General features: G+C 39.3%; 1 protein-coding gene across 2 annotated transcripts in view; it reads right to left on the reverse strand.

The window, feature by feature from the left end:
- Positions 1-15,320, reverse strand: part of TEX2 (testis expressed 2) — a 98,531-nt gene that overhangs the window by 17,818 nt on the left and 65,393 nt on the right. For both annotated transcript variants that reach the window (XM_060763111.2, XM_060763110.2), the window contains exons 3-7: positions 14,676-14,876; positions 11,437-11,776; positions 9,674-9,921; positions 7,897-8,040; positions 6,218-6,317 (exon numbers count right to left, since the gene is read on the reverse strand). In XM_060763111.2, coding sequence (XP_060619094.2) covers positions 6,218-6,317; positions 7,897-8,040; positions 9,674-9,921; positions 11,437-11,776; positions 14,676-14,876 — 1,033 coding nt within the window. The remainder of the gene's footprint in view (positions 1-6,217; positions 6,318-7,896; positions 8,041-9,673; positions 9,922-11,436; positions 11,777-14,675; positions 14,877-15,320) is intronic.

Below are 15,320 nucleotides of genomic sequence, written 5' to 3' on the forward strand. Positions count from 1 at the left end.
ACGTATCTTCCCTTACGTGTAAACTGTAGGGGTGATGCAGATATCCGAAATGGCTTGGGATTGTGTAATAGCTGGTCTATTTTAACCTTTGTTTTAACCTTTATTTTTAATTTTTGTGGTTTGAAATTTTACCTTAGCATTTTAATGATGATATTTTTAATTATCTTTTAACTTAATCAAGTTTGAATGTATGTTAGTTCACTATTACGGGAGTCTTAGGATAATGATTATTGTCTATTTGTGTACGTTTCTGTTTTTGTTTTTAATGTTGATACAGTCAGTGGACTAATCAATAAACTTTGCTTTGCATTTATCTCCCCTTACGAACCTGCCAGGAATTTAAGATCCTCTGGAGAGGCCCTGCTCTCGATCCCGCCTGCCTCACAGGCACATTTGGAGGGCCTTCTCAGTGGTGGCCCCTCGGCTGTGGAACTCCCTTCCCAGGAATATTAGATCAGACTTCTCCTTCCTGACCTTTTGGAAAAGAGTGAAAACATGGCTCTTCGAGCAAGCTTTTGAAACCTCAGTGTAACCAGATAAACACAGCATTATGAAATAATGAACATGGAATGGCCTGAATGATGCAAAAGGATAAGGAGTTGAACTGGAAAACATTAATTATTATAGTTTAATAGATTTTATATGGATTTTATTATGTGTTTTTAAACTGTTTTTAATTGATGTATGTATGCTGTGGTATCTAATTGTTACCAGTCTGTACACTGCCCTGAGTCGCCTTGAGGCTGAGAAGGGCGAGTGCTGTAAATAAATAAATAAATAAATAAATAATTTTTTGCAGAGCTCTGTAAAAATACGAAGATGCTGGTTTATCACCAACTACAACTCCCATGATTCCATAGCATGGAGCCATGGCAAATGAAGTGGCATCAAACTGTAGTACAGGTACACTTTAAGGCTTCACTTCCAGATATTTAATTAAAATTAAGGAAATATTATTAGGAAGGACCCAGAGTAAGGCACCCAAACCTTGACTCTTTTGTCCTGAACTGCAGTTTGTTGTCAAGATCAGCTCAATACATTTTGCTCTTTCCCTGCTCTATGTACAGAAGCTGCCAGTTAAAAGTTACGTCAGCCCTGGAAAGGGGAGAGCATAATTCAGTAAGCCGGAGACATCACGTTATTGGGGGGCGGGGCGTCGAGGTCCAGCCAACTTGCATAGCAGAAGAGACCAGCATTGGAGTTCAAGTGGAATAGCTGGGAGGCTACTGCAATGGGCTTTCTGCAAGAGCTGTCTCAGGTGACCACCCTCTCAGCATAGGGTGCATTTACACTGCAGAATTAATGCAGTTTGACACCACTTAAACTGCCATGACTCAGTGCTGGGGACTTGTGGGAGTAGTTATTTTACAAGGCCTCAAACCTCCTTTGCCAAAGTGTGCTGGCACCTCACCAAACTACAAATCCCAGGTTAGCCATGGTAGTTAAAGAGGCATCAATCTCCATCAATTCTATACAGATGTACCTACCCCTAATGGCAGTCAATACTGCTCTCACAAAGAGCCCCTTTTCCTGGAGCAGCAGGCCAGGTAGTGGATTGGAAAGGGTGAAGTACACAGAGACAGCCAGCTGCATCATCAGATCTAAACAGGTCATAATACTAAAAGATCTCAAATCGCTTATCTGCCCCATTAATTTCAGACAGATGCTGAATTCAAGATACAAGATGTGCAGAACTGCCTGCAACTGTATTGTTTCTGTTTTCTTTTGTCCGGTATTCAACAATTCGGAAGAAGGAAGCTTTAAGAAAACATCTGTGAGACAGAGAGATAAACGGCCACTTAGCAGATTCAAACCATTGTTTCCCTCTTGCTAATAAAGACAGGAAATGAAAAAAAAATCTCAGAGCTTCTGCAGTATTCACAATGCATCTGGAAGAAATATGTTTTTTAGCAGGAGCTGACAATGAAGATCTCAAAAGGTCAGAACGTGCTCTACCCATTCAATGACGGCAGCAGAATTGTTTTTAAATATGTTCTGGACAGTTAGAAGCTACATTTACTGGGGATGTAAAAATGTCTTTTAAATTTATTTTGTATTTATTTCATGCTCTGTCTGACTGGGCCTAAGGCACATACTCAACAGTGGCAATAAATTACTTACTAAACAGCAGGAGGAATGAAGGCCTATCTGGATTAGAAGAACCAGAATGCTTTTATTTTCAGACCACCTGAACATCCCATTGCAAATGTCTAGGCTTTGCAGATAAGCACTAAATGAAGACCAGCCAAACAACAACAATATGGTCTTGTCAGATTATATCCTTAGCGATGGCTTTTATTGTAGTATTCTTAAGGAGGTTATTCTTAGTTGATAAAGTATTTTTTTAACTGACTGAGACAATCACACCAGCAACCACCTTTTTATTTTTCAAGTCCAGCATCCTTTTTCAAGAGTCAACTGCTTTGAAAACCCCATTAAAGAAAAAAGAATATCCCTTTTCATGCTCTGGAACAAGGACATCATCACTAATGTTCTCCCACATTAAAGAGGGAGCAGTAGCAAAAAAGGTCAAAAAGTATAGCACCCCCTTATGTCAGTGGTTCTCAGCCTGTGGGTCCCCAGGTGTTTTGGCCTACAAGTCCCAGAAATCCCAGTCAGTTTACCAGCTGTTAGGAATTCTGGGAGTTGAAGGCCAAAACATCTGGGGACCCACAGGTTGAGAACCACTGCCTTATGCTAATCAGATAAAAGCAATATTATCAATAAGATTACACTTGAAACCAGTTTTTAAAACTTCTGACTCTACGTTTCTTTGAATGACCTCCTTCACAGTCATACGTTGCCAGCAGTGAGTGCATCACTGGAAGACAAAAGACAATTACTGGCACCTGCAAACCCTGCATGGGCCAAAATGCACCACTATCATTTTGTATGACTGGAAGAGACTCTTAGCCATGATCAGGGTCATTTGATGACTTTTAAAAAAATGCTTCAGGGATGCCTTGCTGTTCCAAGAAATGTTTCCAGGATATAAAACCAGCTGTAGGCTACCCCGAGTCCCCCCTTGGGGGTTGAGAAGGATGGGATACAAATGCTCTAAATAAATAAATAATAAATAATAAAACTGGTCCAAGAAAGTGAATTTATACTGAAAAATGGGGTGGTGTTGACAAACTTTCAGAGAGGAGACAAAGAGCTGGGGTGGAAATTTTAACAAATCACCTGAGGGTTATATGCTGCTGCCTATATTATCTCCTGAACAATGTTAGATCTAGGACGTTATCACACTCAACGTGAGAAATGCCTTTTCTGTAGCCAATCTGTGGCTTTTGATGGATGACTATTCCAAATCTGTCCGATGTTCCCCAATGTCACAGCTTCTGAGTAGTGACTACAAATGAGGTAGCCATAACTGACCCTGCACCTCCACTCCTGAGTGCCACCTGTCTCCCTACCTTCCCTTAAAACTATTATACATAAAAAGGGGTTGCAATCAAATAACCTTAAGAAGCCCTGGTCAACATCACTGCCTTCCTTTTTTTGTTTTTCCTTCTTTTTTTTTGACCAACCTTGTGCTACTCTGTGAGTTCACAATCTCCATCATGATGGGGAAACAGAAAAACATTTTCCTATTTGTACAGAGCTGTGCAGTTCTGACATTTCAACAACAACAACAAAAGAAACAACGTGAAAGTAGAAAACATGAATGCTCTACTTGGGGTCTTTCACTGACTGCCAGTGGAAGAGCAGTGCAAGTTGATTCAACAAAGGAAAACACTGCCCCCAAAACACCCCCTAGAGACTCATCATTGGCACAACTGACTGGATGCAGATGGGAGTATGATCACACACCAAAGGCTGAGCCTTTGACATGTACCGAGAAAAAAAGCTACCAGTGAAGATGATTCAGGAATCCATCTTGAAAAAGCTACTGACTAAATGCCCTTTGCATATGAGTCCCTAAAGCAGTGGTTCTCAACCTATGGGTCCCCAGGTGTTTTGGCCTACAACTCCCAGAAATCCCAGCCAGTTTACCAGCTGTTAAGATTTCTGGGACTTGAAGGCCAAAACATCTGGGGACCTACAGCTTGAGAACCACTGCCCTAAAGGTTATAGACAAAATGGGCAGTGAATTATATGCTCATATCCATAGGGACTTGTATGTAAAAGGTGCCTTTGTGACGAGGTCCCTAGGCAAAAATCATCTAACCCGTTTAAGGTCAGTCAGCTATTCCTCTGTAAAAGTAGACAATCTCTGCTGGAAAGAATAGCTTAATGTTATGAGGGCACATAATCATAATAATATTTTCTCTGAATGGAAAAACTTTCTGTTTTGAGAAAAATACTATTTTTTTCCAAAGAATTCAAAGCAAGATGATTCTACATAATAATCAGCAAGAGTCTATATCATGCATTTCCCCTGTTCTCAGATACTGCTGGGAAAGGAGAAAGCCTTTTATGAACAATCAAACCTGCTGACTGCTAATAAAAATGCCATTGGAACATCTAATGGGCCCATTTTATAATCTCCCCCAAAGTGAGTATAGAACTCAACAGCTATAAATACAGAATGTTTTCTGATTTCAGTAGTGAAATAAAAGGGCACCTGGAGCAAGTCAGATTTCACAAGTATCTGTAGTCGAAAACTCACTATTTATTATGTAATCCATGAGCCAGAACACTCTAAATATAAACAATAATTTAAAACAATACAATATATTAGTCAAAGGAAACCATTTAGTCAGATTACTGAAGGAGAGGGGCATTCTGATTTGAATTTTCCACTATAGCAGATAAATCTATCAGCACAGAGGATAAAAAAGCAAGTGTGCTGTGCAGCATACCCAAGTGTTACTGTGCTCCCTTATAAAAATAGAACAATACAATAACTGGCACAACATAGAAAATGGTTTTAAAGAGCTGAGAATAGGATGATAGAGTCAGTGTTTTCCATGGAGTACAGATTCACTTCTTCTGTCCTATGTCTCCTAGTCTGATTGGTTTCATTCTGTGTTTTAATTATTTTGATTCCCTTGAAAACAAAACAAAACAGAATACCTAGATATAACAGCAGATCTGTCAATTAAGTATTCAGCCTGATACCACCTTGAAGCCTGGCTATCTAGCAGTAAAGTGAGGCAAGATGGAAGGGTGGGTTTCCTTCTCAATCCAAATCTATAATGTTTTTATATCCTGGGGTTAGCTGCTGATGTCCTGAATGTTAAAATGCCATATGAGAGAACACATACTGTACCACAGGAGTATGGTTAACTGGCAGTATAAGGTCTACACCAAGGGTCCTCAAACTAAGGCCCGGGGGTCAGATACGGCCCTCCAAGGTCATTTACCCGGCCCTCAGACCTAAGTCTGAAATGACTTGAAAGCACACAACAACAAAAACAAGAATCCTATTTCATCAGCCAAAAGCAGGCTCACACTTCCCATTGAAATACTAATAAGTTTACATTTGGTAAAATTGTTCTTCATTTTAATTGTTGTATTGTTTTTAAGTGATTTTGCAGTACAAATAAGATTTGTGACGTGTGCATAGGAATTCATTCATTTATTTTCCAAATTATAATCCCGTTCTCCAACAGTTTGAGGGACTGTGACCTGGCCCTCTGTTTAAAAAGTTTGTGGACCCCTGGTCTACACTGACAAATCTCCTTCTCTCAAGCCCGTGACACAAAAATGCTGCCCAGCTTCACCTTTTGGCTAATTGAAAACACCTTCTGCTACTGTACACACTCAAAATTTAGGACACAAGGTTTTATCTATTCATAAAAATGATATTCACATCACATTCCTAACTGAAGGAAAAACTTGAAGGATAGCCCATATGCAACTTTAAAATATTCCCCCTTAAATGATGAAATACCTTATTTTCTTTCTCACTTTCCACTTTCTTTTTGCCCTAGTTCTGGATGGAAAAAAATTCTCCTTTCCAAATGAAAAGACATACATCTCTTCAAATCCAGAAACACATTTTTCCTATTTGTGTATAAAATAGTGTAAAACCAAAGAAAATGAACTGTCATACAAAGGGAATAAAGACAAACTAAATCTAGCCAACATTTACATATATGGGCAACTCTGCAATTTAGAATATTCTTGGAATTATAAATACATAATCATCACATTCACAGCCCAACAATACCCTTTAAATGTTATCTAGGAACAACAGTGTATCATTAGGCAGACCTCAAGTAGTTGCATTATAAAAATAGTATTGAAAATTAAAAACCCAAGATGTTACCTTTATAATCAATGGTGGGTTTATAGGCTTGAAGAATCTTCGGCACAGCAATCCCCATGTCCAGCTCCGTTAGTGTTAGCTCATTCATGAAGTAGGGCAACTAGAAAGTAGAAGGGAAGTGGAGAATTAGGAAGGCAGAGTGCTTTTAAAGAAGGAATGGGCAACTGCTATGGATGAAGCTCAGCAATTTTTCCAGGTTGGTCAAGTGCTTGTGTCTTTTTTGAGGAGGGGAGGGTGGCACACAGGAGCGTATCAACTTCTATGTAATCAGTAAAATACCTACAGTAAAAGCATATGCATACATCTTCATAATGCATATGTTACCTACACAAATGGAAGATATATTAAGATTACTTGGTTTTTCAAAAGAAAATATTTAAATTCATTAAAATCCTGCCACTCGCTAACAACAAATGAAATCCCCTCACTCATGTATGGCTATTATTAAATGTCAAACTACATATACAGAAGTCTTACAAATATCCTATTTACTTAAATCTAATGCTCATATTTTTTTTTCCTTGCTAAGGTTACATTTCTTTGCCAAAATTAGGGTGTGTATTTGATTAGCATAATATCGTAATCTTAGTGCTGAGCCAAAGCAAAAGGGGAAGTTGCTTCACGGGCACCTGAAACTCCTATTTGAGGGGTGACATCTCTAATTTAATTGTCATGGATCAATGGTATGGGATCCTGGGATTTGTAGTTTGGTGAGGCGTCAGCAGAGAAGGCTCAAGATCTTGTAAAACAAAAATCACCCTTTGTGGGGGTTTTCTATCAGATAGGAACTTCCATGTAGAATTATCCTCTTTCTAGTCTACACCAGAGGTAGACAAATTACACCCCTGTGGCTCCTGTTTTTCATTCCCCAACATCCTACAGATGTCCAAGACTGTTTTGTATCTGTTCAAAGGAAACATGAATTGCATATTCTGGACCCCCCCCCCCCCCCAGTTGTGGCCACCTGCTTTCTGCATTAAAAAAAATCCCTGTTTTCCAAATGTAGAGCTGAACATCCAGCAACGTCCTTGTTTTGGGTGTGTATGGCATTTTTGGCAGCCCACATGCCCTCACTTTGTGCCAAAGGCATAAAACTGGCTTTCAGACCATGCACTGTAGTCTGCATTTGGGTAGACTATCCTATTAATGATCTTTGTTGTCTTTCTGGAGCCAGCATGGTGTAGTGGTTTGAGTCACAACCATAATGTGGCATTGGCCAAGTCACACTCTGACAGCCTCAGAAGAAGGTAAAGGCAAATCCCCTCTGGACAAATCTTGCCAAGAAAATCCCTGATAGGTTTTGCCTTAGGATCACCATAAATCAGAAATGACTTGAAGGCATACAGCAATAAGGTTTCTCTGGCAGCTTTTCCCAGCTGAACAGCAAAATATAAATGCTTTGAACAAACAAGCTGATGAATAAATCAAATAAAGTCCTCCGAGAAATTTGAAAGGAAGACTGAAGCAGAAATGTATGACTTCCTGAAGGCTGTTTTAGACTCCTGAAAGGAGTCCTGAAGCTGGCAAACCTCCCAGGTTGGGTTGTGGTCAAACAAGCTACACAAGCTTTCCTATAGTTCAGAGGAAAACAGGTTGTTGCCCTGGCACAAGAGGGCAAGGAAACATCCTCCTGCTAAACAACATAGTCTTTATGATGGAAGGGCAGCAAGTGTCCATACCTTTATTTTGCTAAGCTTCATTTGTATCTTCTTGGAAACCATGTCAGACCAGTACTTTTCTCCCAAGAAATCCCAAAAGATTCTTCCAAGCAAAGCATTTACCCATGCTTCCTGCTCCTCTTCGTCACAACACGTATCTGGCAACTGGTTAAAAAAAAAAGAATGTTCTACTTTTAGTAATCTTCACAACATTACTAAAGAGAAAGTTCAGTCAATTTCATAATGACTACTGTGTCTAGATGGGATAAGGAAAGGTTACAAATATCACCTTGATATAACTTCTGGTTGGGAGGTACAGCTTGAGGGGCAGACTGAGAGCTGGCCTCTGTCTGTGTGGAGAACATCCCTCTCAGTTTCCAATGGTTTCAAATTACAGGAAAGGAGATTCCACCTCAACATTAGGAAGAACTTCCTGACTGTAAGAGCTGTTCAGCAGTGGAACTCTCTGCCTCAGAGTCTGGTGGAAGCTCCTTCCTTGGATGCTTTTAAACAGAGACTGGTTGGCCATCTGTCAAGGATGCTTTGATTGTGCTTTTCCTGCATAGCAGAATAGGGTTGGACTCGATGGCCCATATGGTCTCTTCTAACTCAATTGTTCTATGATTCTATGATCTTCCCTGTATTGAGAAGCTAAGACAGGGTGCAATCCCATTGCTCTGATTCCCTATCCAAACCGGTAAAGATGTTCTTGAGAAAGGAGCTCATTCATGTTATTTTTCTGGACAGGTATTATACCACTTCCAGAATATCTACTTATAATTTAAGAAGACCATGCTCTGTATATGCCCTCAGTATGTGAAAGGAGTGGGGTGGGTACTATGGAAAAGATACTCGTCAAACCTCTAGAACAGCCTCCCTGGTAACTTTACTTCTCTTTCAGTAATAGGGGAAGACTTTTCATTCACTCAGATATTTTAAACAAAATGCGTTTTAAACAGATTTCAGATTCTTACTCTTTTAGTTTTGCTATAGTTTTCAAAATTGAGCTGTTACTTGTTTGATTTTTTTTCTCCACAAGGAAGGAAAGTTTTCTGATTCATTTTTCATGTACTTTTTCAATATTGGGTCTCCATTGATTTTTACTATTCAAGGCATTTATAGAATATGGTGCACTCATGTATAAGCTGAGGGTCATTCTGCTGCAGAGATCAAAAAGCACCAGAAATACCTCAGCTGGGGTGGCCACCACTGTCATTTCCCCGCCCAGGAAGTAAGAAAGGCCAGAAGTGGCACCATACAAAGGGAATAAAGGAGAGCTGATGCTTCTTTTAGGTCCTTCCAGGACAGACTAAGACCTCACCTTTCACCATTCTTCTCAGACAGTGGCTCTCAACCTGTGGGTCCCTAGATGTTTTGGCCTTCAACTCCCAGAAATCCTAACAGCTGGTAAACTAGCTGGGATTTCTGGGAGTTGTAGGCCAAAACACCTGGAGACCCACAGGTTGAGAACCACTGTTCTAAGAAAAGGTGATAATCCAGGACAGTCAAGGTACAGTACTCACATAACTTCATGATTTTCTAGTTTCATTTTTTACTAAAATTTCAACTTACCCATGAAATAATGGCTAGCACTTTAAATGTAACTATTACTTAGAATATATAGAAATCAGCAAATAGTATGATGTGGTATAAACAGAAAACATACTCAAATGGGCAGAACACCTGGAAAATTAAGCTCTTTCCAGCACTACACAACTCAGTGCAATTATATTGTGTGGAAGAGGTGTTAACAGTGAACATAACATTTCAAGAAGAACACTTTAACCATATACCTCACCTTCTTCACAATTGAAGGGCTGCTCTCGGCACTCTGAACTGGACTAACTACAGGGCTTGTATGTTCTTGTGGAATACACTTTGCCATGTAGACATTATAATCCAACAACATTTTTTGTCTTGCACTAGCTGCCAGCTCCTTCTGTTTTGGCTGAGAAAGGATTTCTTCTACGCTTCCTTTGCTGCTGCTACGACTGTGTGTAAGAACTCCAGACTGGCTATTGGATCTACTGTGTGTTGGCAAGAATCCTAAATACAGCAGGAGTTGGGAGAGAGAAAGTCAAAGTTAAATACAAAACCTAGTGACCATGAAAGTCTGAAGTTTAAGATGCTCCAGTGATATGCAATGACTATAAGGTTATTAGTAGAGTCTCCACAGGTCTGAGGGCAGAGACGAGTGTGTGAGCCTTCACCCTCCCGTATGCCTGCCAGTGAGAGCCCCACTGAACAATAGTCACCCGTGAACTAAAGGTGCAACTATTATGTGAGGAAAAACCAGGACTCAAAAAAGAGGGGTGAAACTATTATGTGATGAATTACAGGCAGTATGGCTAGAGAAGACTGGGAATCACAGTCCAAAAAAAGGTGTTTAAAGCTCTGAGAAGAAACATTTCAGAACTATGTTGCCACAAATGGTCCATGTTTGGAGCTTGAGGCAGAAGAATTATTTAAGTAAGTTATGCAAACAGGCCAAAATCTGTATTTCTAATACTATCCCACACACCAAACAAGCATTCTGCCCCACAAATAAAGGGAAAGATGGTTTTCAACAGCAACAAGAATTACAGTAAAGATAAGGAAACACCTTTTTATACAACTGAGGTGTTACTATGAACAATCAAATCCTCAAAAATCAAATCCAGAAATGTGGAGGGACAACTCCACATTTCTGCTAAGCAAGCTTATGCTTAGCATAAACTGACTCCATAAGCCACCAAGGCAATTTTATATTATTGCCATACTTGAACCTCTGCTGGAAAGTTCACTTACAGCTCAATTTCTAGAATCTGCATCTACATTATTCTGTAGTGCCAGAACTAACCTAAGTACTCTGATAGGACACAACTCTTCAAAAGCATTTTGTTCCACAAACCTTTTAAATAGGGAGGAAAGATGTGTAATGGGAGAGGATGCGAGAAAATCATTTATTAAAAATTAATGGCTGCTTGTCACAGTTAGATTGTAAATCACAGAACTTAGGCTGCAAGTCCTTGGAAGGCTTATAGATGCATGTCCTTAGCATGCCTTCAACTGGGCTTCTCTGTTTTTTCACAATATTTCTCAGAGCATTCCAAAACACTAATCTCAAATTTCACAAGATCTCATACAGAAACCTTCCTGAGAAGCAAGTGTAAGTCTTCAAAAAAATTCAAAACATTTTCCAAGTCCCATGACTTACAATTTTTCAATAGAAGGGGGGGGGGGGGGGGGGAGAGACTAATCGGATTTTGTTTAAGCACTACAAACATCCATACAATACTCTGAAAGTCAAACGCTACTTCATATTTTACCTCCAGGAATGTTTTTTTTAACTGCAGCGAAAACAAATGCACTTATGATTCATTTCCTCTCAATGCAGGAAACTATTTTGGAAAGTTATAAAAATATGTATTCTTAAAACAAAAGACAGCCTCCCAGATAAGTTAAATGGCATTCAGATCTCAGCCCAGAAATGCAACATACTGAATGTTCAATATACCTTCTGGAGCATGCAATCCAATTAGCCTTTAATAAGCTGATATTTTCAGAGGGAAAAAACCTTACCTGGCTTGTTTCCACACACAGATATTGGCTTTTTTCCTTCAGATTTCAATTTGGAAGCCAGAAGGAATCTCCTAAACCACTCCTCCTTCTCCCTACCAGTCCTTCCAAAAAGATAAAGCATTTGGTCCTTCTGAGTAACAGACTTTGTACCATCCTGAGAGAGTTTCTTGGGTTCCTCGCTGGTTAGGTCTACTTTTTCGGCAGCTGGTTTCTCTTCTGAGGTTTCCTTATCAGACTGGGCTTTAGCCATGAAGTCATCTTGTCTCGCAAGCTCAAGGCATATAGGATACTTTTTATTCCAAATTCGTTTTCGAGCCAAACTCTGAGGGACAAGGTGGATCTGGAAGAAGAGATGTGAGACAGTTTCAGGGTTCACCTCACCATGAAGGTGAAATGATCAAATATGAGGGGTATTTTTTAAGTAAGGTCCGTTTTGTTATAGACACTAGTAATTCGCGCGCATACCGCAACGAGCGCATGTGTCATGTACCGGCATGCCTCAGGAACAACTGTGCTCAGTTTCCGCTCTGTAGCTAACCTGTACAGTTCTGTTCTGTGCTTTAAAAATGTTTAAGACTATCAACTCAACTGCCGCATGTGAGGTTCGCTCAGTGATACGGTTTTTGTCAGCAAGGAACCTGCCTGCTGCAGAAATTCATCGACAGATTTGTGAAGTGTACGGTGATACTGTTATGAGTGAAAGCAAAGTGCGTAAGTGGGTACGACAATTCAAAGATGGCCGTGACAACGTCCATGATGAGGACCGCTCCGGTCGCCCTTCTTTGATTACAGACGATTACAGGCGGCAAGTTTTTATGAAGAGGTTATTTTAAAATTGGTTCAGAGGTATGATAAGTGTTTGAACAAACTTGGCAACTATGTCGAAAAATAGAGTGAAGTATGTACTTTCTGAAAATAAATTTACTTTTTTGAAATAAACTTTCGTTGTGTACTTATGTTCCAACGGACCTTACTTAAAAAATACCCCTCGTATATAATCTGTTGCAAATATAGGAAAGGTTACTCTCAGCCATAACAGTTTGAAAGAGGCATTGCTTTTTCTGAGTTCCCTCTCTAGAGAAAACTCATCTGTTTTTTCATGGTTCTCTAAAATTTGGGAAAGAACAGACACAGAAGAGCTAATGTGACCTCTCTGCCAACTTCAGATTGAGCATCACAATGCTGCTAGTTGCTCTCCTTCACAATGACGTAAGTTGTGAAAGCGACAGAAGGAAGGAAGCAAACGGGAAATGCTGAATGAAGCCATACTTCATGAGGCAGGCAATGGCTCATCTTGCAAGGACATGGATTCCTTCTCTAACGGGAGTCATAGCTCCCTGCTATGCTGGCTAGGAGATTCTGGAACTTCAATCCATTTTTTCTAGTTCTCTCTGACCAGTAATTTCTGAAATTTGGCACATTCCCTAATTACAACCAGTGCGAACAAAGTCTTACTGTAATATCAAGTGTCCTCAATTCATTATTTACTTCAAACTTTCCAAATAATCTTAAGCATCCATCTCTATTGAGTAAGAGCTAGCTAGAACTGGCTCCTGTGCACCTGAACCTCAGGAATCAAACAGACTGAAATTTGCACTGTGTTCACTGCTAAACAGAATTCTTCTATTACTACACCGAACACACAATAGCCTCTAAAGTTACATGCTCTCAGTATACTTGGAACACAAATCAAGCTGCAGACAACTTGCCCATTTTATCTGGACAGTTCTAGTTTTGTTTGATAAAGGGTCATGTGGCTCCTTAAAGAACATTTTTATTATGACATAAGCTTTTGTGAACAAGAGTCTTCTCCTTCAGATACTAAGAGTGATACTTGTATAATGTTTCACAGGAAAATAGTTCTCAGAAGAAGCCAAACTGTTTGGTTTAATTTTGAAAGTGCAATAAGAAAGGAGATAAGGTCGATGGTAAGAGCAGCAATGTTTGACTTTTCCACTCCTTGAGCTCTTCATGAGAATTGTGAAACTAAGAAAAGGTGACTGAGGGCTCTTCCACAGAACCCAGAATATCAAGGCAGAAAATCCCACAACATCTGCTTTGAGCTGGGTTATCTGAGTCTACACTGTCATATATCCCAGTTCAAAGCAGATAATGTGGGATTTTATTCAGCTGTGTGGAAAAGCCCTCAATTATCTTTCTCTTCTTCCCAGCCAATCTCTTTTCTTTTCTTTTTTTTGTCATGTATTAGATTATTAAATCCAAAGATATAGACTATATTATTAGTGATCTTTATAAACTAAAGAATGGAAACATTCTTTAGCTGAAAAGAAGAGCAAATATCCTCCAAAGAAGTCCAATATATTTTTAAAAATACAATTTTATTTTTATCTTGCCTTTCTCCTGACTCAAGAAGGCTAATTCCATTCCCTAAATGAAATTCTGCTTAGGATAAGAAGTCTGACATCACATATGAGAATAGTATGTGTGGATATGCTATTCTCAATTAATTATATTCTATTGATTAACCTAGAACTCTTAACTCATTCACTGAAGCATGCAACTTTAATGTTCTGAAATATCCCACTTTTTTGCTTTTAAGTCTTAATCCCATTTCACTCAGGTATACAAATCTCCATGGTGGATAAAGAGAGGCCCCACAGGCTGCATATATCTCCCTTCTTAGGCCCTTAGAAATACTCAAGTCGCAACTATTAAGAGGGGTTAGGAGCGTATTTTTATTTTTAAAAAATAACTTGTGACATGGTTTAACTTCAAGTTTTGCTTTGCTTCTTGATTTACTAACAGCCTCCCACATTGGTGCCTAGATGTCTCAGTGGGTATGTCTCAAGTATTTTTTAATTTTTTTAATTAAAGCTTTTTTGAAAAATCTTACGGTGAAAGGGTTGTCCTCCGAGATCACACAAGAGGACAACACAACCCCAAACTTTGGACATTTGCTCATTTATGATCAAAACATAAAGACCAAAGCTATTAAGAGAGATGACAGAAATGAATATTTATGAAAATGTAGATTTTAGTCCTTTTTACATATGTGTAGTAAGAAGGGGAAGGAAAGCAGCATTAAAAGAAACACAAGGGCAAGACTAGATATTGTGACAGACACGTGGGATTTTCTACTTGGCTGCAATCCATGTCATTCAAAATAGCCTCATCTGCTTTTGGATGAAAAATCTGTAACTGGACAAAAAAATAAAACAAAACTCAAACTACATTTCACTGCCAAAGAGAATCACCAATCAAATTTCAGTAGAGCTCACCTTGCTGTCTGTAAGGTCGTAAATTTTCTGGCTAACATACGTGACTTCAGGCTTGGCTTCATTGTAAATAGCCCTTCTGGAAATATTTTTGTTGGGTTTTGAAAGTCTCAGAGTGCTTCCTTCTAGCCTTACAAAGACCGAGTGAGTCAATGTAGCATGATAGGTTTCTGGATCATAGTTATAGATCTCATTCATCCAGCCCTAAAAAAAGAAAAAAAAGACAATTATCTGTTAATAATGGCTCCTAAGTCAAATTAGAAATAACAGCCACAAAACATGTACAGAATACCGTCTGCTACAAAATATGTGAAATCAGAGAAGATTAGAGCAGAATAACAGTTAAGTAGGCACTAGAATCTGAAAGAAGCTCAAAGGGACTAATTTAAAAGTGGACTACTTTAAAGGCAGTTTGCATGTTGGATGACAACACTCAGACATGGAACCCCACCAGGTGGTAGTGGGTGAGTCACACATTTGCAGCCCCAGAAAACCCGCGATAGATTTGCTACAGGGCCACCCTGAGTTGGAAACGCAAGAAAGGTACACAACAACAGTCTATATGCAGTCCTTTTTGTGGTCCTCTTAGACTTCTTCATAGTACCACAGCCCCCAAATGTGTAGAAAAGGTATTCCCCAGGGTGCCTC

Source organism: Anolis sagrei, chromosome 2, assembly GCF_037176765.1.
Source record: "Anolis sagrei isolate rAnoSag1 chromosome 2, rAnoSag1.mat, whole genome shotgun sequence".
Lineage (NCBI taxonomy): Eukaryota > Metazoa > Chordata > Lepidosauria > Squamata > Dactyloidae > Anolis > Anolis sagrei.